This window comes from Narcine bancroftii, chromosome 11, assembly GCF_036971445.1.
Source record: "Narcine bancroftii isolate sNarBan1 chromosome 11, sNarBan1.hap1, whole genome shotgun sequence".
Taxonomy (NCBI): Eukaryota; Metazoa; Chordata; class Chondrichthyes; order Torpediniformes; family Narcinidae; genus Narcine; species Narcine bancroftii.
The window spans coordinates 95773558-95798457 of record NC_091479.1 but is presented as its reverse complement, the minus strand read 5'-3'; the positions used below and the strand labels follow the sequence as shown (position 1 = coordinate 95798457).

The 24900-nt window shown below is 38.7% G+C and overlaps 1 protein-coding gene across 1 annotated transcript in view; it reads left to right on the top strand.

Annotated features, from left to right (window-relative positions):
* The window catches only part of LOC138745639 (protein kinase C-binding protein NELL2-like), a 198331-nt gene that overhangs the window by 32037 nt on the left and 141394 nt on the right, over nucleotides 1–24900 (top strand). The window contains exons 3-7 of the mRNA XM_069902865.1: nucleotides 6882–7032; nucleotides 13029–13202; nucleotides 15993–16089; nucleotides 20964–21036; nucleotides 24494–24576. Of these exons, the coding sequence (XP_069758966.1) occupies nucleotides 6882–7032; nucleotides 13029–13202; nucleotides 15993–16089; nucleotides 20964–21036; nucleotides 24494–24576 (578 nt within the window). The remainder of the gene's footprint in view (nucleotides 1–6881; nucleotides 7033–13028; nucleotides 13203–15992; nucleotides 16090–20963; nucleotides 21037–24493; nucleotides 24577–24900) is intronic.

The window sequence follows — 24900 nt, the reverse complement described above, 5'->3', positions numbered from 1 at the left end:
TGTTGGGACCAAGGTAAACTGCCTCAGGATCTTCATGATGCCACCATCATCACCCTGTACAAAAACAAAGGCGAGAAATCAGACTGCTCAAACTACAGGGGAAAACCCGTTATCTAGAATTCAAGCAACCGTCAAAAAATTTGCAGAAAATAAATAGGTAAAAAATAAATAAAATTGGTGTGCCTTGTCATTAGTTTGCCAATCACAATATACACTCACAAGCAACCAGAAAATTAATTTATCTGGCATCTAGTAATCCCCATAGGTGCCAGATACCAGGGCTTTTACGATATATAAAGTCAGAATTGAGTTTACTGGGCCCATCTCCACCAGTCTCATTGCTACTTGTCTTGCTTGCAAGCCTGAGATGATGGAATCTTCAGTTGTATTTATAACAAAAATATTCATCTCCAACATTGAAGTACTCGAGATGACAGAGGCCGACAGCATCGAATCCACGCTGCTGAAGATCCAACTGCGCTGGGTGGGTCACGTCTCCAGAATGGAGGACCATCGCCTTCCCAAGATCGTGTTATATGGCGAGCTCTCCACTGGTCACCGAGACAAAGGTGCACCAAAGAAGAGGTACAAGGACTGCCTAAAGAAATCTCTTGGTGCCTGCCACATTGACCATCGCCAGTGGGTTGATATCGCCTCAAACCGTGCATCTTGGCGCCTCACAGTTCGGCGGGTAGCAACCTCCTTTGAAGAAGATCGCAGAGCCCACCTCACTGTCAAAAGACAAAGGAGGAAAAACCCAACACCCAACCCCAACCAACCAATTTTCCCTTGCAACTGCTGCAACCATGTCCGCCTGTCCCGCATTGGACATGTCAGCCACAAACGAGCCTGCAGCTGACGTGGACGTTACCCCTCCATAAATCTTCGTCCGCGAAGCCAAGCCAAAGAAAGAAAGAAAAATCCATGACTACAGATGACACCATCAGGATGGACCTTCCTGAGTTGGGCAGATCATGAATCTTCTGGCTTGGGCATCCTCAGCGTGGCTCAGAGGCAGTCTTGGGGTAGTGTACCTGGGGAGCTCAGGGAGCAGCTGCTTCACAGCACCAGTGATCCAGGCTTGATTCTGACCTCTGGTGTAAGGTGCACACATTCTCCCCGTGACAGCACGGCTTTCTCCTAGGTGCTCCAATTTCCTCCCAAATAACTGTGGGTTGGGAGGATAATTGTCCATTCTAAACTGCTGCTGGTTGAATGATAAAACCTCGGAGAGTTTGGGGTGAATAGTGAACCAGCCATTTGATGCACTGAGTTGGGAGGGGAAAATAAAACGGGATTGGTGTAAATCCATATAACCATTTATGGAGCGGAAACAGGCCATGTTGGCCTTTCGAGTCCGCACCGGTTCATTGATTTTGTGCGCCCTCTTCAGGCAAAGTTCCCAGTAGATCACGTCGATGGGTGAGGGGGTGAAGGGAGACTCCATTGATCCTCTCTGCCACTCTTTTTGCAAACAAAGTCTGAAACTAATACCATCAGTCAACATTTTAAAAAACATTAAAACCTCTGAACTTCCAGCAAGTCACTTAATTCTGTCATGAGAACGCGAGTCTGAAATAAATTATTTCCCAAAAAACAATTTTCTATTCTTTTGATTCCTTTTCTCTCCCATTCTCTAAAGGAAAGTTTATCTATTGTAAAAGAGATTAGTGGGTTTTGTGTCAATAACAATTTTGGTATTTGGTAATTCATTTTTTTCCTTTCTAAGTGGATCTTCTTCCATATATTGAGTAAATGATGCAATCAGTGGTTTTCAAACTTTTGTCTTTACACTCACATACAACCTTAAGTAATCCCTATGCCATAGGTGCTCTGTGATTAGTAAGGGATTACTTAAGGTGGTATGTGGGTGCAAAGAAAATATTTGAAAACCACTATTTTTATTGTACCCAATTGACTCGTTATGTGCATGGTTTCATAACTCCAAAGGAAATGGGCCAATGACAATTTTACTCAAGCAAAATATTTCAGTAACAATTGAGTCTCAACCTTCCCTTTCCACTCACATCCCACCTTAAGCAGTCCATTACTAATCACAGAGCACTTATGGCATAGAGATTACTTAAGGTGGGATGTGAGAGGGAAGAAAAGGGTTGAGAACCACTGGTGTACGCGATGATTGACAGTGACTCAGTAGGCCTATTTCCATTTGTATGATTCTGGCAGTTTTCATCACTCATGTTGGTCCTGGCTCCTCATCTGCATCACCTCCTCTGTACTCCTAAACACCTTAACCCCCAACCATCTTAACCAACTTTTCCAGAATATTCTCATTGGATGAAACAGCAGAGGAAGAGGACTTTTAGACAGAAGCCTCTGCTGGAAATAAATACCATGAAAATCAATGATGGACTGGCAGCAAATTTATACATCTCTGTTCACACTGAATTTGTTCTTTGACTGCTTGATTGATTCATTCCTTAAATAACATTGTTTTCCAGACTAAATAGTAGCTTGTGGTGCAGAACATTCCCTCAATGGTAAATCGAGAGTCAATTTGTGTGAGAGAGTGCCATTAAAATTATATTTCAATAAAAAACACATGCCTCAAAATCTAAAAATGAATACAGTGGAGAGGTTTTGAGTGTGGCATATTACACCGTGGTGTCGAGGAATTGTACTTCTCACCCAATCTCTCAGATGATATCAATTTAAACCCACAAATTACATGGAGATGTGAAATTGGAACAGTGTAGCAACATTATGACATCCTATTTAATCAATAGTGCTTTGGAAGAGAGAATGAACCAAAAGGACCTTGGAGAATGAACTAGAGAATTAGGCTCAAATTAGAGATTGAAATGGAAAAAGTAAAAGAACTGAGAGAGACAAAAAGGAAAGAGATAATTAAAAACATTACGTTTAAAAGCTTTCCCGTGTAATTTACCACTGGCAGGTATGATACTTGAGTGGACTGAAATTAAACAATGAAGAAACTCACAGAGGGATGTTTTATTTTACAGTTGCGTGAGGCAAACCATGAAGCTGAAATCATATCACATGACGAGTGTGCAAGTGAATGGCAAAGTCTTGGGGAGATGATGGGAATGTGGGAAAAAATTATTCAGGAAATAGGACTGCTCTGTGAACTGGCACAGATGATGGTTCTAATGGGATCCTTCTGTGATGTGAGGAAATGTGAATATTTCTTTGCCAGCAGTAAAATGGAGATTTGGTCTATGCTTCGTCACATTGTCAAACCTATGTCATCGTGACATATGGTAGTGTTGTTCTTAATCAACATTTCAATTTAAGCTGCTAGCCATTCCCACAGATCTCTCAAGTTTACATTTCCACTCTAAAGAAAATTAACTATTAGGACAATCATCTCTGCTTTTGTGGAGGCTGGGGTTGGTCTATAACACAGCTTCCCAAACAAATCAGCTGCCATTATCTAAAGAGGGAGTGATTTGTTTGGTCACTCAAATAATTTCTTCATCAACAACAATGAATGTGACTAGGAGGGATGCTGTCGCTTTGCACAGTTTTTGATTATGGATGAGATGTTATGAGCCCAGAGAACCCCAAAACCCAGCAGTAATAGATATTCATCAAGACAAATGGATACTTAAAAGTTGATTTTAATTATCTTTAAACATGAAAACAGAATGACTCTTTAACTTTTCACTATTAACTTTACCTAACTTAACCCCCTTCTAATTCTAAGTGCACGCGTATATAATGTGGGGTGAAGTTCAAAAAAGTTATTTGATTCACAATGCAATCTCACTTCTCATTCCTCCAAGTTCACTGGTTGCAGGCAATTCTTATACTGTGCACAGAATTTAACATGTATAAAGTTCATCAGGCTTTGGAGCTCGAAAGGTTAATGGTTACTGCTCAGGAAGGTTCTTGTTGATTTTCGGAGAGAGATGTGTTGTTCCAGAACATCCACAACTGATGTACTTCCATCTGCCACTCCAGTGTCTTGCTGACGAAACTTGCCCCTTCAGGGTTCTCCAGATGATAACCTCTTTCTTTCAGGTCACCACAGAGTTCTTTTTTGTTTCCCTTATTCCAAGTTAAACATTATATAGCCAGTCCTCTCCCCTTGCATGAACCACAAGGGCTTTGACCAGGCTGTCTTGCAAAAGCTTGCCAGCTTGTCCTGTTTCAGTTCCAGCAGCTTCTGCTGGCTGACACATCAGAGTCTCTTCTCTCTCTTCTCTCTTCCCCCACTCCGAGAGAAAGCCTGTTTGACTCTCTCTGCTTGCAAAACCATATGACCATCTTACAACAGCAAAACTCTCCTGCAGACAATAGCGGCTCCAGCCTGCTCTTTCATCTGTTGCCTTGATAAACAATAATCCATTAGTGATGTCTCTGGAGAACTCTTCAAAGCTCTTATAAAAAGGTGTGAGAAGTCACTATGTCTCCAGTATTTCAAATAAGATCTGTTTTAAAGTATTTGCATGTGACCTACTCTAACAAACCTTTCCCAATTTATCTCCCAAAAACTTTTCTAGATACTCTGTCTCAATGTCCATTATCAAATGTTAAATTGGGAAGTCAAATGTAAAAGGAATGTATCCAATTAATAGCAGGGCTCTTAAAACCATTGATGCATAGAGGGATCCAGAGGTCCGGTCCATAGCTCAATCAAGTGGTAAAGAAGGTGTATGGTATTCTTGGCTTCACTGGATGAGGGAAGTTACTTTGCAGCTGTATGAAACTTTGGTTCGGCTGTACTTGAAATATTGTGTGCAGTTCCAGTTGCCCCATTTCATGAAGGATGTGGAGGCTTTGAAAAGGGTATAGAAGAGGTTTCCCAAAATGTTGCCTGCTTCGAGGATTATGAGTTGCGGTGACATATCGGCAAAATTGGACGGTTTTCACTGGAGCCTTGGAGGCTAAATTGAGACCGGATAGAGGCATATGAAGGTCATGAGAGGCATCGATAATGCGGACAGTCAGCATCGTTTCCCCCAGGGTGAAAGTTTCACACACTCGAGGACTTACATTTAAGGTGAGGAAGAGGAAGTTTAAAGGAGCTGTATGGGGAAAAATATTTTACACAGAGAGCAGTAGGCGCCTGGAGCAGGCTGCCAGTAATTATGGTGGAAGCAGATTCAATGGAAGCAACTAAGAGGGTTCTAGGATATGAAGGGGATGGAAGCAGAGGCGTAGCCAAGTTCTAAGGTTAGGGGGAATGGCACGACTCATACCAAATAATTTTAAATTCGCCCAATCTCTGACATTTTGACAATTCTTTTTCTCGATTTTTCAACTTCCTTTATCTTCTTTCTGTCCCACACAGATAGTTTCTTCTTAGTGTTTTTCTCTATGGCTTTCCTTATCAGAAAAATAAATCTATGACTACAGTACCAAAAGTCGCAAGAATGATGATTGCACCCATGGTAGGAGAGCAAGGAAGGTGCATTGGCTTGGCTATGGGTGCTTATAAATGCATGCTCATTTCTCTTGCTTTATGAGAAATATTTCATTACCTAGCTATAATATGCAGAATTGTATTCTACATTTATTATTCTTTCTTTTCAGTAATTGTGCCATTATGTATGAAACTTGCATATATCTAGGGTTGTGGCTTGTGACTTGAAAAAGATGAAGTTCCATGGGATCACCCAGCCTTGGAGAGGTGATGAAGTCACGGTTTGTTTTGGTTCCCTAGCGACCACCAGAGCATCACAGGACACTGAGCACGCAGTTCAAAACACTGGGAAGTTGATCAAATGAAGTAATGAATGAATCCAGAAAGTTCTTCCAAGACCAAACGATAAAAGTTTGAAAAAAAAAGAATTTGACTTTTATCACAGAAGGGAACTAAAGTATTTAAAAATTGTTAAAAATGCGGCACTTTTGAAGAATCCTGCTCGCCCTCTAGCTACGCCATTGGATGGAAGTTTATCCATCAAGTGCAAATAGCAGTTTTAGATTGATTTGGACATCATGTTGGTACAGACATCTGGGCCAAAGGGCCTGTTTCTGTGCTATGTATGGTGGAGCCACACATTTTTATCCATGTTTAAAATGCCACACAAGTATAACAATTTTTTGCACCTCAAGGCTGGGTAATCTCTGCCTCCCATTTTGTGCCCCTGTCCTGCACCAATCTGATTGCAGATCTGCTGGGCAAACTGTTTTGGTCTGGAGAAACCAACCATAAGAATGTCATGCTCGCTCTTTGCAGGGAGAATGTGGAAATGCGCTGACAGCTCTCAGCTACTCTTGTAATTTAATCTGCCTTACTCATGGCACTCTCCGAAGGTTACCAGTGGATTGATTCAGAATTAGTGAGTTCAAGTTGAACAATGAGAACTCAGAGCAGAAGCATTGAAAGCACTGAGATTTAAATTTGATTTGCATTCCATTAAGTTTTTTAAAGTTAAAAACATGAGAAAATACTTTGCCTGAAGTTATTGGCCATGGGTTGCCACGTCTTTGCAACGTATCACATGAAATGGTCGTCTCTGTCACCAATTATACCATTGGTCAATCGCTGGGTGGTACAATATCGCTGCTTATTCATCCCCCAATAATTATCAGGGTTATAAAATTTCAGCAAATGGGAGTTAGGTGCAATGCACAATTATTTTTAGCCAGCTCCGATGAAATATGAACTAAAATGTAATAAAGGCCCAATATTTTGTGGTTGAAGCAGTTTGGTAGTTTGAAGTTAGTCAATTGTGACCAGCTGGCAAGTTTTCCTGAGAGAATTCAATCCTGTTCTGGAGAAAATAATTGTGAGTTATTGCTTGAACGTAGAACACCACAAGAATGATGATTTGCATCGTACACTATGCCTAATTAAACTAAATCTGCTGCTTCTTAAGTATACATATCCTCCTTTTCTCTGCGTATTGATATTTAATTTTTGTTTTTCTGTTTTTCCCATATTACAGATACTTCAAGAATTCTGAAAGCATCTCCAGTTACAGTTGAACAGATTTCTCAGAAACTGAGGCACACGCGCGAGTTCACTGTTCTGATCACACTCAAGCAGGTCCACTACAATTCAGGAGTCTTTCTCTCGATTCATCATTCAGATAAGAGGTCAGTGACACGCGCCTTATTTCACGAAAAGGTAATTTATTCTGTATGCATATCATGGATTCAGTGAGACTGGGGTCAAAATTCATCCAAAGCTATAGTTTATTTTTCAAAGAGAATGGTATAATTCCAAAAGCTAGTTATATATTTCCTTAAGAGGGGAAGTAGAGATAGCATCAAGCAATGACTTGACTGTTGGTGTAAGAACTTTAAAGGGGGAAGAGATTATTTAGGTGTATGGTATTGAGATTCAGAATTTTAAAAAAGTTCAAAGTGTCAAAACCTTTCTCCTTCAGCTTCCTTCCCTACTGAAGCTGGTGTGTCACAGAAGGTCAGAGTTCAGAACGGCTGTCAGTTCTCCAGTGTCAAGCCTAATTGGTCATCCTTCACGTGTCAGTGTGGACACTGAGCACTGACAGGCTTTTCAATCATGAGGGAATAATCCGAGTTTACTTTATATCCATCTTTGTACTTTTTATCCATGAATCACTGGACATGCATCAAAAAGTGGAAAATCTGGCTACTATTCTCCCTCAGTTCTCCCACAGAAACTGAAGACAACATTTCATTCCATTTGTTTATACTTTATGACAGTCTAGAATTGAAAACTTTGGGGTGGGGGGGGGGAAGAATGGATTTTCACTTAATGAGAAGGGTCAGGTATATTTTTCCCCATGCAATTAATTCTTTCCCATGCGCGTGCACACCATGTTAATGGATTGATGTGAGTTGTTCTGAGGCACATCAAAACTAATGCTGCTTATTTAGAACACCATGTGCGCATATTGACTAATAATCAGAATTCTAAGTAAATTCTCAAAAAATGTATTATTCACCAAGATATTTGGTCCAGTGAATAAGCTGAAGTATCAGTGTAATTAGGTGTTAGTACAGCATTTTTAAAAACTGGAGTAACTTCCTCAAGAAAGAACATGTTCACTTTAATTATAACTACAGCCAAATCTCTCAGAGAGCAAGATTCATTCATTTATGTGATCTGGTACAATAAAGAGGCCATGAGTTAAGGGGAAGAGGGCAAAACTTTAGGAGAAGTATTAGAGGATGCTTCTTCACTCAGAGAGTGGTGGCAGAATGGAATGATCCGAATGAGATAGTTGCGGCAGGGTCCCTTCTATCATTTAAGAGAAGGTTGGATGTGTACATGGAGGTGAGGGGGTTGGAGGGATATTGGTGGAGAGCGGGATGATTGAGCTAGTGGAGTTGTTCTAGTGAACTGATGTGGACTCGAAAGGCCGACAAAGGCCTGTTTCCGCTTTGTAAATGGTTATATGGTTATGGTAATGTTCAAAAGCTCAAGCAATACTGAACAGTGAACATTAAAGAAACCAATAATGAATTACAAAGATAAATTAGTTACTCAACAATTTATACAATCAAATGATAAGAAAGTAATATTCCTTGGATTATCTATTCAGACAATGAGACACACATATTCCCCAATATTCAACATGATGTTTTACAACAAGTAAATCATACTTTTCCTGCCAAATAAGATACCTGCTTTGTGACCACTAAGATCTTTGCTTTATAGTCCTTTATTATGCAATCCCAGAAAATATCCTTGAACAATTTATTACTGGACTGTGGTTATTTCAAAGAAGATGTCTAAGATTTGATTTGAACTTGAAGCCTTTTTTTCACCATTATTTCAATTTCCAGAGAGACATCCTTGCATTAGTTCAGATATCTACTAATGGTCCAAAGGTATATTTTAAAGGTTAAAATCATACCATCTTGGTTAAGATTTAATATTAAAATATTACATTTCCCTACTGATACTCCACAAATGTTAGCTACATACAGTTTATTAATATTAATAACAAACATGGATCTCTAGATACTTTCATTTTTGTATTTGGCAGGAATTGGGATGCAAAGTGGAGAGCATGCATGAAAGAAACTCCAGATTAAGTTGTTCAGTCTCTTATATAAAATGGTACAATCTTTAAAAAGGAATGCATTTAAATTGTAAATCAAGTGGCACTGTTTACAGAGGGAACAATAGAATCCTCGAATTGATTGAGTGGGCAATATTGGCAACCTATGACTGATTGTACAAAAAAGTCATTACATAAAAAAATAATGGTGACCTGGAATCGATCTCGTTGGAAATAATAAATGCCTTGGCTCTCTTACATACACAACCATGAATGCCTCAAATTGACTGCAAACAGAAAAATGAATACCTTGCAGAGATTATTTCATATAAAATAGTGGAATGATTTCATTGACTAATGGAAGGCCAGAAATGATTACAAAGTGGATAATGGATGTACTGAATTGATTTTACAGAGAATTATGGACATCCAGAGGTAGTTGCTGGGAGGTGGAGATTTTTATCCACAGAATATGGGGCACAAGCTTCTCATTGTCCATTCTTAGCAACCTAATGATTTCAACAGAAAATCTAAACCCATGTATACCTTCAATTTCATTTGTGGACTATGAGTAATGTAAAGAAACAGACATCTTCCTATTTTCCATTAAAAATAGAATTATATTTAACTTGAAATTAAACATGATAGAGGTGAAACCACACTGCAATGGACAGGATGAATTTTACAAGAAATGATTTGGTGGTGTGAACTTATCTGGTATTGTTCCTGCCTCTTAATCACTTTAGAATTGAAATACAAACAATTGCAGGCAATCTTAAATATACCCAGACAATGCCTGGAGTACTCAGGAGATTAAACAGTGTCTGTAGAAAGAGAAATGGAGCTAACCTTCCAGATTGATGACCTTCGAATAGAACTGGAAAAAGTTGAAAGCATAACGTTTGAAATTTCAGCAAAGAGGAGAGAACAGAATGGTTATCTGTGGTAGAGTGGAGCTCAAGAGAAAAGGAATGACAGCAATGATGTTGATGCTACCTGAAGGCTTGTCAATGGCCTCTGCAGAAGATGCAAATTGAGACAGATAATGAGAAGGCAGAAGAAAGAAAAATACAATGCTCGAGCACAGCTGTTGATGGAAATCGGGAATTAAAGAGAACACTGGGAGTACTCAGTAGGCTAGGCGGTATCCATGGAGAGAGGAGAGCTGTGTTTGTGTTACAGATTGAGATATAACATCAGAACTGGCTTGTTCTGGTACAAACTAGAATGGCTGGTTACTTGACATTGTTCAGTACAATGTTGAGTTGCAGTCACTCAGCATGGAAACAGGTCCTTTGGCCCATCTTGTCCATGCCATTAAATGTCCCACTCACACTAGTCCTACCAACCAGCTCCTATGCCATAGGTGCTCTGTGGTTAGTAAGGGATTACTTATGTGGTATGTGAGTGGGTAAAAATGGTTAAGAACCACCTCTTGAACCATTTCATTCATCTATCTGTCCAAATATTACTTGAACATTGCAATCATACCTTTCTTAACCACTTCTTCTGCAGCCCCTTCCATACACTCACCACCCTCTGTAAAAAAAAAAAGGGTAATCTCTCAGGTTCCTGTTAAATCTCTCTCCACTCCACCCCCCCCCCACGAAAAAAACTTTAAACCTCTGGTTACTGATTCCCGACTCTGGGGAAAAGCGTTTGGTATGTGCTTAGGTGGAAGCCACTGTGGGGAAACCACTATTGTACATATTTGACCCTGGTCTCACTGGCTGGCTCGTGACTCCTCCCCTTTCTTCCCCATAAAGGCTGTCATGCCACAAGCCTGCCCCCCAGTTTGAGTCTGGGTCAGTGTGAGCGACCAATATGGGGACGTTTTCTGTCTCTCGCAAATAAAAGCCTTCAGTTTCAGCAACTTCTGCCTTTGTGTAAGTGATCGTGCATCAGCCACGTACCAGAATCATCCCACTTCCTCAGGTTAGCTCTCTGGCGGGATAAGAACAACTGAAAAGGGACCGAACAGACAAGTTGATGGAAGATGCTGAGTATCTGCTTCTGAGCTAAGAGCTGTCTGGTCTCTAGGAACCCCGTTGAAGTAGCCAACATCTCAGGACTCATCATTTTGTTTTGGGGCCTTCTCCTATGAGCTTTTGTCTTAGTATTTTGATAAAATAAATGGTCTCTGAAGGAAAGACTTGGTCCACTTTGTCATCTTGCTGTTTCATGCTGAAAGTTTAATGTCATATCACTACAAAAGGTTCACTTTAGAATTGTCATGGTGTGGAAAGAAGTAATTCAGTCATGAATTCTGTCAATCAATTCAGTTAACCTTATTCATCAAATGGATCCTTAAATTATTTGCCCGCAAACTGAACACTAAGATTGCTTCTGCTCCACCATTCATAATTGTTTATAGGTGTCCAACCTGCCTCTCTCTCATTCCTTTCATTCTCTCTTCCCTCCCATTTTTCTGCTGTTTAAATGTTAAGATTAGCTCCTGCTGGGCCATTGCTGTTCTCCCTTTAAAAATAGTTTGTTTATTGAGAAAACAGACTTGTGAAGGAAACTTATCAAGAGTTGGAATTTAATAAGGCACTTTGAAAATATTAACTGCATCCGTGGCTTTGAGAAGATTAACCCTGCAGTCTTAATTCATTGAATGAATCCATTAAATCATTTGTAAGGATCAGCCTGGGTTGTATTAAGATTGAGAGCATATTCATCCTCTTCACATTAGGATCATGGCTTGGAGCAGTTGAGGTCAATGTGATCATGTTTGCCATGTCCTTTCTGACATAACGTTCTTGTATTGAACTTTAAATTAGTGGAAAATGTCTCTCACCAAATGACATTTCAAATGTACAATTTAAAATTAAAACCAATATATGGGTTGTATGATGTTACTCTGCCATTATAAGCTGTAGTGTCAGAGATTGATTCATGCCATCACCTCGAATTTTTATCCCCTGAAATTGATTGATGCTGAAACTTTCCCCCACATATTATTAATACCCTGATAAGCCTCTTCCAGTCCCTCGAAACCCTAGTTCAGTGGTTCTCAACCTTTTTCTTTCTACTCACGTACCACTTTAAGGAATCCCTATGCTGCAGGGGTTCTGTGATTAGTGAGAGATTCCTTAAAGTGGTACATGGATGGAAAGAAAAAGTTTGAAAACCACTGTTTTAATCGTCCCTAATTGACTCGTTATGTGCAGAATTTCCTAACTCCAAAGAAAATGGCCCAATGACAATTTTTATCAAGCAAAGTATATCAGTAACAATTGGGTCTAGAACAGTGATTCTCAACCTTCCCTTCCCACTCACATCCCTCCTTAAGCCATCCCTTACTAGTCAGAGCACCCATGACAAAGGGATTACTTAAAGTGGGATGTGAGTGGAAAGAAAAAGGTTGAGAACCACTGCCCTAGTTCATCTGTTAGTTTCCTATTGCTTATTAAATTCTGTACTTTAATGACCTCATATAAGATGTCTAGATTAAATTACTACCATAAAACCCTGGTATACGGCACCTATGGGGGTTGGTAGATACCGGATAAGTGAATTTTCCAGTTGCTTGGGATTGCGTGCTGTGTGATTGGTGAACCAACCACTATGGGGTGCCAATTTTTAATTTTCGTATTTTTTTTACCTATTTATTTTCTGCCATTCATTTATCGGTGACTTGAATTCTGGATAACAGGATCTTACTGTATTAGGATTGATTTTTTCACCCGATGACCATGACCAAAACTAATTTTCTCTGCTCTGTCTCTAAAAAAATCAGATTTGAAATTATAATCCAAATTTTCATTCCCTTCAAGCAACTGATATTTCAAGTTTAAGTTCGTTTATTATCACATGTATAGTGAGGCAGTTCATTGAAATTTCTGTAAGCACCTTCATCCCACGGAACTCTCTAATCCTCTACCTTAGTCCACGTGGAGAAACTTTTGTGTAAAGACGAGAGCTATAAATCTTTGGATTCTCTACCTCAAGGTCGTGGATGCTTAGTTTATTAAACATTGATAATGATAGTTTTTGATAATATAAAGTATCAAAGTGGATTTAATCACCAGAATATGCTTGAGAGGCAATATGGCCTGTCATTTTCTTCCTTGCACTAAGAATCTTTTTGATTTTTAGATACCTGGAGCTGGAGAGCAGTGGTCATCGGAATGAAGTGCGCTTTCATTATCGATCTGAGAGCCATCAGTCTCACACAGAGGTGTTCCCATATGCCTTGGCCGATGGACAGTGGCATCGAGTTGCCTTGGTCGTCAGTGCATCCCACTTGATTTTATATGTGGATTGTAGCAAGTAAGCTCGTCAATCACTAAATATGTTTTCCAAGGACAAATGAGCAAACTAAAATGTGACTGCAATGCTTATCCTGTCTTCACACTGAGAATTATAGCTGTTCCAGATCCCAGGAGTAATTATTTCCATTGAAGGGAAATTAGTAGTTAGTTCAATTTTTTAATTTTGATGAAACGGGTATGTTAATAACACAGATTGTGCATGAAATTGAACGGATATTGAAAGAAAAGTTCATATTGCTCCACCAAATTCAAATTGTCCCACCAACTATTGTTTCAAAGTGAAAGCAGAGCTCACATCATCAGTACACTGCATAACATGCACCAAACTATTTACAAAATTATCATGCCGCTCAGAACATCATTCTCAGTGGAAATAGTACATCTTGTTTTATTTTGTGATATTTCAATTTATGGGCAAAGATTCACTTCTTATTCTGTTTAATGCTGAGAATTTGAAAGTTTACTCCATCTCCGCAGCTCTTGCAAAGATCTTGTTTTTGCCAGCAAAAACCTTGGCAAACTTCCACAGATGTGCCATGGAAAGAGTGCTGACCGACTGCATCACAGTGGGACGGGGCCTCCAACGCCTGTGAGCGGAAAGCCCTGCAAAAAAAATTAGTGGGCTCAGCCCAGGACATCAACGGCAAAGCTCTTCCCCACTATTGAGAAAATCTACATGGAGTGCTGCCGTTGGAGAGCAGCAGTAATCATTGAGGATCCACACCATCCATGACGCACTCTGTTCTCGCGGCTGCCATCAGGAAAGAGGCATTGATATAGATGCCACAGGACTTGTATCACCAGGTCAGGAATAGTTGCTGCCCCCCCCCCCCCCCACCCCCCATCATCAGACTCCTCAACAATAAACTCAGAGACTCATTTCCGACTTAAATAAAGCATTGGCTGAGTTCAAGCCCCTCGGAAAATGATCTCCACTGTTAATTATTCAATCATCGGAAATGCAGAGAAGCTGCTGTTCTCCTGGGGTATTAGAACAAGGAAGGGTGCATTTGTATATTCAGTGCATGGTCAGTGAGCAACAGTTGTGGTGATTTGCATAGCAAACAACCCAAATAATCATTATTCCTTTGATTTCTGTGTTGTGGATTCTGTTGGACAGGTACCTTGCCTCAGAAATTAATACTATTATGAATGTTTTACTTCGAGTTGTATGGAATCGGAGACTGTAAGTCATTCAAATGGAAATTGGGCGTGCGTGCAGTGGAAAAATATAAAAGATTCTGTGGAAATAGGAGCCAAACAAGATTTTGGTCGGCAGGTCCATGTGACCGTCTACTACTGTTAAAGATATGATTAGGTAGATGGTTCCCATCCATCATGATGTCATTTGTGTACGAATTACATGCTACTGTTTGTAATCCATTTTCCACACTTTTCAAGATTATTTTGGTAGAAGTATAAAAGTTGGAAAGTGGAAGATATTTATCTACTCTGGTATGAAATCACAATTTTGTGCTTAATTTGAAAATGCCTGGAGTCAATAAAATAAAGCCATAGGTTTTCACATTCATGTGAAGATTAGAATCCATTTTTGAGGAAAAGCATATGTGAGCTCATCCACCAACTTTCAGAGGTTTGGAGAGTACCAGGTGATGTACATTGACAGAGTTTATGGAGACTTTTGGACCACTGGTGAGGACGCACTGAAGCAACAGTGGTGATCTACCATAGGAAGGATTTCCTGCCACAGAGGGTTTCTCTTTCTTTCCTAACTCATTCTCCAGTACACCTTTGCCTCGTTTCATGTCTTTCTCCCATTCCTCTCACAGGTGACTCTAGCAGGATGTCCAAGGCCTATAAAGACCTTGATTAGACATCATTTGGAATATTGTGTTCAATTCTGGTCACTTTATTACATGAAAGATATGGATGCTGCAGAGAGGTGCAGAGGAGATGTAGAAGGACGTTGCCTGGATTGGAGAGCATACGTTATTAGGATAGGTTGAGTAAACTTGCCCTCTTCTCCTTGAAGTGACAGAGGATGAGGGGTGATCTGATGGAGGTGTACAAGATGATTGGAGGCATTGATTATGTGGATGGCCAGAGGCTTTTTCACAAGGCTGAATCAGCTAAGATGAGGGGGCATAGTAGTAGGGTGCTACGGAATATATGCAGGGTGGGGGGGGGGGGGGGGGAGATGTAAGAGGCAAATTTTTAATACAGAGAGTGGTGTGTGGTAGGACAAGAGGCCACAACAGGATTGTAGAGCGCCCATTTTAAACAGAGATGGTGAGGAATTTCTTTAGCAGGAGAGTGGTAAAACCTCTGGAATTTGCGACCATGGGTGGGTACGTCATTGAGTGGATATAAGGCAGAGATTGATGGGTATCTCAATAGTCAGGTTATCAAAGGTTATGGGGTGAAGGCAGGGGAGTAGGACTGAATAGGAGAATGGAGCAGCTCATGGTGGAATGGGGAGCAGACACGATGGGCTGAATGGCCTGTTTCTTCTCCTATATTTATGGTCTTATGAACACTGTATTTCTTCAGATGACGATTGTTAGACATCCAATAATATTTACTAAGTCTTTTTAAGTGGAACGATTAGAGAATTTCCAGGAAAGGTAATAGCGTGCTAATCAGTTTTACAGCTCAACCTACCACTTCACCAGTCTTGGATGATCCTTGGAATCTAAAACATCAAGGCAAAAATGCATCATTAATGAATTACAGAAGTCATCTCCTTGTCCTTCCTTTTCCTTAGGATTCAAGAACCGTGGCATAAAATAGCCTCTAATGGAATTGTCATTTCATTATCTATCTGCAGGATTTATGAACGACTTATTGAAAAGCCGTGTATGGACATTCCAACTGGTTCCACACTTTGGTTAGGACAAAGAAATAATGTACATGGCCTTTTCAAGGTAAATGAATATGATAACATGAAATTCACATTGCAGTAGGGCAAAAGCTCTTTTTTATTCATGGATCTGTTAGAATCATATAATATTACAGCACAGAAATAGGCCCTTCTAGTCTATGCCTCGTCGTCTCACTGACCAGCACCCAGTCCATAGCCCTCTATACCCTCCCATTCATGTACGTGCCTAAATTCTTCTTAAATGTTAAAATTGAGTCCGCATTCATCACTTCATCTGGCAGCTCTTTCCACATTCCCACTTCTCTCTGTATGAAGAGGTTCCCGCTCATGTCCCCCCTAAACTTTCTCCCCCCACCCAACCTATGTTCCTTGATTTTTATCTCACCTGCCCTTGGTGGGGAAAGAAAAAGCCTACCTATATTTACTCTATCTATCCCCTCATAATTTTAAATACCTCTATCAAATCTCCCCTCTATGCTCCAGGGAAGTAAGTTCTAAGTTTAATCTTTCCCTGAAACTTCGTTCCTGAAGTCTGGGCAAGATTCTTTGTACTCTTTCAATCTTACTGATATTTTTTCTGTAGCTCAGTTGCTTGGAAAAATGCATCCTTGTACTGAATTTATAACTGTTCAAAAATTCTGAATATGAAAACTATTGACATATTTTATAATTTGCACTTAACACAAACAATCACAATAATTTGCAAAGTTTATCTTACATACGTTTTTTACACAGTTGCTGCAGCCCATCTATGCATTTAATTGCTTGGTCATTCTTTAACAATACTGCAAGTGTACTATTCAGGACAGAGCTATGGGCTTCCCTGGATATTTGCACTAAGTTGTTGGAAAACTTTCTGTAGTTTGAGTGGAGAAGTCTTTGTTTTACTTTGCTATCAACAAGGATATTAAAATTTTGTGGGCTATTTGACTCCTTTGCTTTGAGTATCTGAATAAAGAGGAATTTTGCCATTCTATTCATTCAACTGCATTTTTAAAACTATTGCATTTGAGCAGAGAGTTGTACCACATTTTTATCTATTTTTGTTTACTCATCATTCAAGGTGAAAGATATCAGTGTCTAAATTAATTTTTAAAACTGCTTGTTGAAGAAAGGAAGAAGAAATATTTCCGGATAGGGCACAGGATTTCTCAAACAATCCAAAGATGAGGGAATCTACAATGAGTGCCATTCACAATAGCTTTTAGAGAGTTTCTCAGGGCAGTCTATTCGAACAACATAGGTTTATCTGGTAGAAATCAAGGGGCTGAAAAGTGAAAGCACCTCTCAGGAACCAATCCCTTCTCACTCGTCAGTGTGAGTCTTTCTCTGAGGATCAGAAATTTATGCATGGATCTGAACAGCATTGGAAAACTTTAACTTCTGAAATGATGTTATCCAAACTCCTTAGAGCTATAACACGGATAGAAAGTTCACATGCTCTTCAGATGAATTCAACAGAATGCTTGCAGTGCTATGGTCTGTGGCTAGAGCCAAATTAAGCTCCAGGTTTTATTTAAATGATGCAAACATATGGCCCTCTGTCACTAATTGGGTAAAATCCTTGGGCTTGTGCCGAACAAGTTAGGTCAAACAGATAGAAAGTAACATGACTGAGGATAGGTAAGGCTGAGGATCGCATTCATGTATGCTGGAGAGATACTGCAAGCCAAAAACTTCTAGATAATATGGGTTCAGAAAAATAAATGATCATCTTTTGATGTAGATAATTATTCTTCACAAAATCCCCATCAGACCATTCAAAACATGACAGGTAGAACATGCGCAGTTAAAATCTCACTTGTAATGGACTTGCGCATTGAGATTTCTACAAATGTGAAGCGATCAGCTTTCCGTTGAAACAATTCCAACCTGGTTTAAGATGTCTACAATTATCTCAACAAATGTGGGGCTCAGCTCACTTCTGGCACCACAGCAGATCACAAGGCAAATTTCAAAGGTCTAATAGTGATGTTACACTGGAAACATATAACCATATAACCACTTACAGCACAGAACAGGCCAGTTCGGCCCTACTAGTCCATGCCGTAACAAATCTCTCCTAGTCCCACTGACTAGCACCCAGTCCATACCCCTCCAGTCCTCTCCTATCCATGTAACTATCCAGTCTTTCCTTAAATGTAACCAATGATCCCGCCTCGACCACGTCTGTTGGAAGCTCATTCCACATCCCTACCACCCTTTGCATAAAGAAATTTCCCCTCATGTTCCCCTTATAATTTTCCCCCTTCAATCTTAAACCATGCCCTCTAGTTTGAATCTCCCCCACTCTTAATTGAAAAAGCCTATCCACGTTTACTCTGTCTGTCCCTTTTAAAATCTTAAACACCTCTATCAAGTCCCCTCTCAATCTTCTACACTCCAGAGAAAAAAGCCCCAGTCTGCACAACCTTTCCCTGTAACTCAAACCTTGAAATCCTGTCAACATTCTCGTGAACCTTCTCTGCACTCTCTCTATTTTGTTTATATCTTTCCTATAATTTGGTGACCAAAACTGTACACAGTACTCCAGATTTGGCCTCACCAATGCCTTGTATAATTTCATCATAACCTCCCTACTCTTGAATTCAATACTCCGATTTATGAAGGCCAACATTCCAAATGCCTTCTTCACCACACCATCAGCCTGAGTATCAGCCTTGAGGGTACTATTTACCACAACTCCTAAATCCCTTTGTTGCTCTGCACATCTCAATAGCCTAACATTTAATGCATATGACCTATTTAGATTTGCCTTTCCAAAATGTAACACCTCACACTTATCTGTATTAAATTCCATCAGCCATTTCTCAGCCCACACCTCCAGCCTTCCTAAATCACCTTTTAATCTACGGTAATCTTCCTCACCGTCCACAACACAACCTATCTTTGTATCATCCGCAAACTTGCTTATCCAATTCTCCACCCCTACTTCCAGATAGTTAATATATATAACAAACAATAGTGGACCCAGGACCGATCCTTGAGGAACTCCACTAGTCACCGGCCTTCAATTAGGCAAACAATTTTCTACCACTATTCTCTGACACCTCCCATCCAACCATTGTTGAATCCATTTCACTACCTCCTTATTTATATCTAATGCCTCCACCTTTTTTCCTAACCTCCTGTGGGGAACTTTGTCAAAAGTTTTACTAAAGTCTAAATAGACAACATCCACAGCTTTCCCTTCATCAACCTTTTTTGTAACCCCCTCGAAAAACTCAATCAGTTTTGTCAAGCATGATCTACCCCTGACAAAACAATGCTGATTACTCCCTATCAATCCCTGTACCTCCAAATATTTGTAAATACCATCCCTCAGAACACTTTCCATCAACTTGCCCACCACAGACGTCAGACTCATGCGCCTATAATTCCCAGGTTTACATTTAGAGCCTTTCTTAAACAGCGGAACCACATGCGCCACCCTCCAATCCTTTGGCACTACCCCTGTGGCCAGTGACATCCTAAATATCTCTGTTAATGGCTATCTGTCCTCTAGCCTCCCTGAGTGTGCTTGGGAATATTTTGTCCGGTCCCGGAGATTTATCCACCTTTATCTTTTTCAACACAGCCATCACTACCTCCTCAGTTATCCTTGTATGCTTCATTACCTCCCCACTATTTTTCTTTACCTCAACTGGTTCAATATTTTTTTCCCTAGTGAATACTGAGGCAAAGAAATCATTCAAAATTTCCCCCATTTCCTTTGACCTCACTCAGCCTACCCTCACTCTCTACAAAGGGTCCAATTTTATCCCTCACTAATCTTTTACTTTTAATGTACTTATAGAAACCCTTTGGATTTATTTTTACTCTGTCTGCCAAAGCCTCTTTGTGCCTTTTTTTGGCCTTTCTAATTTCTTTCTTAAGATTCCTTCCACACTCCTTGTAGTCCTCCTTCAAATTGTCAGCTCCCTGTTCTTTATACCTCTTGTACACCTCCCTTTTTCTCCTAACCAAATTTCCAATATTCCTCGAAAACCAAGCCTCCCTATGACTTCCAGCCTAAGGCTTGGTGATAAATTTTTCCCCTAGACATTCTATCCCATACTGCATAGACCCATCAATTACTTGGATTCCTGTTACAATTTGATAATTTGACCTTCTCAAGAGATCAAAATAATTATGCATATCCATTCCGGGGTTAAATGTTGGGTGATTGATGCTGGAGGAGAAGAGCAGGAGCCTGAAGAAACTCATCTACTTTTCATGGCTAATCTGATCACATTTTCCTGCCTGGTCCTGAAAATCCTTGTTTCCCCCATCTCAGGTTTGAGTGCATGTAATCGTTTGGCATTTACAGCTCTCTGATGTAGAGAACTCCAGTGATTCACATTCAATTGGTTGAAATCTATTCTCATCCCAGTGTCACATGGGTATCACAACATCCTGAATTCCAGACCCCTCCACTAGGAAATCAGCACTTGCAGGATAGTCCTTGCTTAATATTACTTCATTCATCATAACTTTGATATTATGCTGCAAACTAGTAGTAATTTAAGGTTCATTTATCATTCCCAGTATTCATCCTTATGCCATTGGTTATGCCATATGATTTTAATAGGAAACAGTGCTCAGCTTCTAGGTCATTGTTCTGCACTCCAAACGCAGGGCAAGTCTGGATCCTCACAAAGGTAGAGGTTCCTCGCAAAGGTGGCTCCCATGTTTTATGTTTATCCATCACACTGTCCTCTCTCAGATCTTTTTCTCCACTTACCTTCTTGCTGATCCTGGCCTACCTAACCTACGTGCAGTCCTCCAGGGATGACTTTACTAAAGCCCTGCATGGTTCTAATAAGACCTCTCTACTTTTGTACCCCATCTCTCTTGCAATAAATATGTTAAATACAGGGGACTATGTTGAGGGTCTGTTGTGATTACAACTAATTATGAGATTTGCTTTCCCTATAGGGTGTGCTGCAGGATGCACAGATTCTCGTGATGCCTCAAGGATATATCACTCAGTGCCCAGATCTCAATCGAAGTATGTTTAATGATTCTATTGGCTCTATATGTATGTATATGTGAAAATGTATTGATCAGGGCATCATTTGATCTGAAACCAGTAGGGCTATTAACCTGCCAATTAGCCTTGTCCATGAGTTGCATAGATATGAAGCCAGGAATATTTAAGAAAAAAACATTTTAGCAATAAAATGCACTCTAATGTTTCAGAATAAATGCTGAATTTCATAATCTAGTTTATTTGTGCTTTGGAGATTTCACTAATTTAGCCTGTCTTAAAACCAATTATGTTATAAATAGGAAAATGATGTGAATATCCAATGTCTGAAAGACTGCAATATAGTTTCAATGGTCAGTGTTGTAATCACTTGCTGGACAGCTAAAGATTGGAATAAGTGGGCCATCTGGTTTAATTCTTGCTGCTTCACCATCCCATGTAGTTGCCCTCACCTCCCTTAAAAGGGCCCTTTTAATGAGATGGAAAGATGCTGTCCCTCCCGCTCATAATCAATGATTGTCCGATGTGATGGCATGTCTGACTCTGGGGGGGAAAAAAAACTAACATTCCACTACTGAAATGAATCTTAAATTTGTTTATATATGGGGTTCTTTTCTCAATTACTTTTAAAATTTGTAAGACTAACTAATTTTTGGTTTTTCAACCCAATGTTTATCTTTTTTTATTATTAGTAGTGGACTGTCTTTTTCCTAAAATTAGCTGTGTAGAAATAATTTGTCCTCTCCAATAAGCTTTCATAGTATCCCAAACAATCAAATTAGACATTGTTGGGGAGGTATTAGTATGAAAGAAAAACTGTATTTGTTGCTCCAAAAAACTTAAGAATCCTTTAGCTGTTCATAAGGAGGTATTAAATCTCCATCGTCTTTTAAAAACAGGCATATCGGTAAAATTCAAGGCTAAAACTACAGGACCATGATCAGATGTAACTATTGCCTGATAGTCAGAGATCAATTGATTAGAAATTAAAAAATAATCAATTCCAGTGTAAGTACAGTGTACATTTGGGAAAAAATGAGTATTCCCTGTTAGTGGGACTTAAAAATCGCCATACGTCTGAAACAATATAATTTGATTGAAAATAATTAATTGAAGTTGCTGATTTAGAAAGAGTGGTAGATCTGGGAGAAGAACAATCCAAAACACCATTTAAACAACAATTAAAATCTCCTCCCAAGATCAATGAGTAATGATTTAAATTTGGTAAAGCTGAAAAAATTAAAAAAAAAGCAGATTCATCCATGTTTGATGCTTAAACATTGACCAATGCAACCATTTTATTATATAATTTACCTGTCAGAACAATAAAATGCCCCTGTTTATCTGAAGTACTATTATGGAGTTCAAAAGGAATATGCTGATTAACTAAAATAAGAACTCCCGAACAAGAAGAAAACCTTGTCCTTTCCACCTAAACATTAATCTATCCTTATCAATTTTTTTTAATCTATGCATCTCTTGGTAAAAGACTATGTCTCCCTTTAAATTTTTAATATATGCCATTACGCTTCATTCCTTAATTTTCCCATTTATACCTTTAATATTCCAAGGTATGATATTAATGAAGAAACCGTTTCAAGCATATAGTCAGTTACTGAGTGCTCTAAGCTGCCCGCCAGTCTAATAAGACTGGAATTGATGAATCGGATTAAACAAATTGATGTATTATTTGTGGAAAATAAAGATCTGGAGCTATATTTAAAAAAACAAATTCCACTTGAAATGAAATTGAATCTTCTTTTTACATACCGCTATTGAACAACAATTATTGAGAAGTAAAAGTCAGTTTTATATTCATGGTGACAAGACTAGTCAGTTACTTGCAGGTCAATTGAAAAGTATTGCAGATTTAAAAAAAAACAAATTAATAAGATCCGAGTGAAAGATGCATCATTCTAAAATTAATGAGACTTTCAGACAATTTTATTCTAATCTTTATACTTCTGAATTTAAGGATGATTTTCCCTTCAATGACAGAGCTTTTGAATGAATTAATTTACCCACCCTAGCTCAGGACAAATGTGCAAGGCTGGAGGAACCTATTTCTTAGGATGAAATTTCCTCTTTGCTGTCTTGTAAATCTGCGGGTCCAGATGGATTTCCTGCAAAATTTTATAAATATTTTTTCTAAATCATCTAAGCTCTGGTGCTTGAAGATTTGTTTAAAGAAGAGACTAGTATTTCTTTTATTTTGGAAAAAAGGCAAAGAAGCAAATAGACCAATTTCATTTCTAAATGTTGATATGAAGATTTGATCTAAAGTGTTAGCATAGATTAGAAAATATTTTACCAAAAATTTTTAACTCTGACCAAACAGATTTTATTACAAACCGTTATTCCTACTGTAATATACACTGAGTGTTGATTGCACTAATTTGCCCTCTACCCATGTAGACACCATGTACTAGACACTGAAAAGTCATTTGATCGAGTGGAATGGAAATATTTATTTGCTATATTAAACAAATTTAATTTTGGTCCAGATTTTATTAATTGGATTGAAATTATACTTGCATCCTATGGCTTCAATTTGTCCTAATCTACAACGATCAAAAATGTTTAGGCTCTATAGGGGACCACGACAAGGATGTCCTTTGCTCTTTGATATAATACTAGTTGATCTTCAACAAAGTAGAAAATTTGAAGGACTAAAATTTCTCTATGCAGATGATTTACTGCTTTTTATTTAGAATTTATATAGAAATCCTAAGGTTTCTATATTAAACATATTAACTATGTTCGCTCAGATGGGACAATTTTCAGGCTATAAAATAAATTTACACAAGTGAACTTTCACCTTTAAAAGGATCTCTTTCTAGGTATTCTAGATTTCTGTTTAAATTAGAGAAAGACCAATTTCAATATTTAGGAATCACTGTCACATAAAGTTGTAAGGAACTTATGAACATTTTTTTTAGTCGCATTACTAAATCAGATTAAAATATTATTATCGGGATGGTGGCCACTTTTGATTAGAATGATTAGATGTATTAATTCAATTAAAATGAACATTATACCTGAGTTTTTGTATCTTTTTATTCATTAGTAGTGACTGTTTGTGTTAGTCAGTAGCCTCTGAAGGGGACGGGGGTGGGGGGGAAATTGAATTAGATATTCAGTATAGTGTTTTTCCTTTCATCTTTCTTTTTAATGTAATGTAGGTCTCAGTACTATTTTCATTGCTGTACGAGATTTGTTAATATATTATTTTATTGTTATTTAGCTGTGGAATATTTATTTGATAAAACCAATAAAAATATTTAAAAAGAAAAAGATTCATGACTGAAAAGTTGACGTTTTCCTTTGAAATGTGTGGGATCTTTAATGTATTTCTTTAATTTCTGCTTTTTTCTGATTTTAACATTCTTGTTTTTGTGAATTTTAAAATTTTCATTAATATTTTTTCTTGTTCTTGAATTCTACTTTCATGTTTAAAGTTCTAATTCTCTCATTTCAGCTTGTCCAACATGTAATGACTTCCATGGGCTGGTGCAGAAGATTATGGAGCTCCAAGATATTCTGGCTAAAACCTCAGCAAAGGTAAATACCAGTATTTGACAATGGTAAATTTATGAACTTCTATAATAATTGGTTAAAATATTATTCATAATATACCATCAGGCAATTTTTTGACATCCCAAAAACTTTCATGTAGGCACAGTGGGAGCTTTGGAGCAGGAACTTATTGAGGTATTGGCTGTCAAAGAATATTATCCAGGATGCTGGGAGAAATCTCAGTTCACTATTAATTAATCTGAATATTGGTGCAATGACATGATGTTGTCCAGGATTTTTTTCCAGACTGAAATACAAGAGCATATTCCATGCTTTATGCAAAGAATATTATAAATATTGTAAATAATA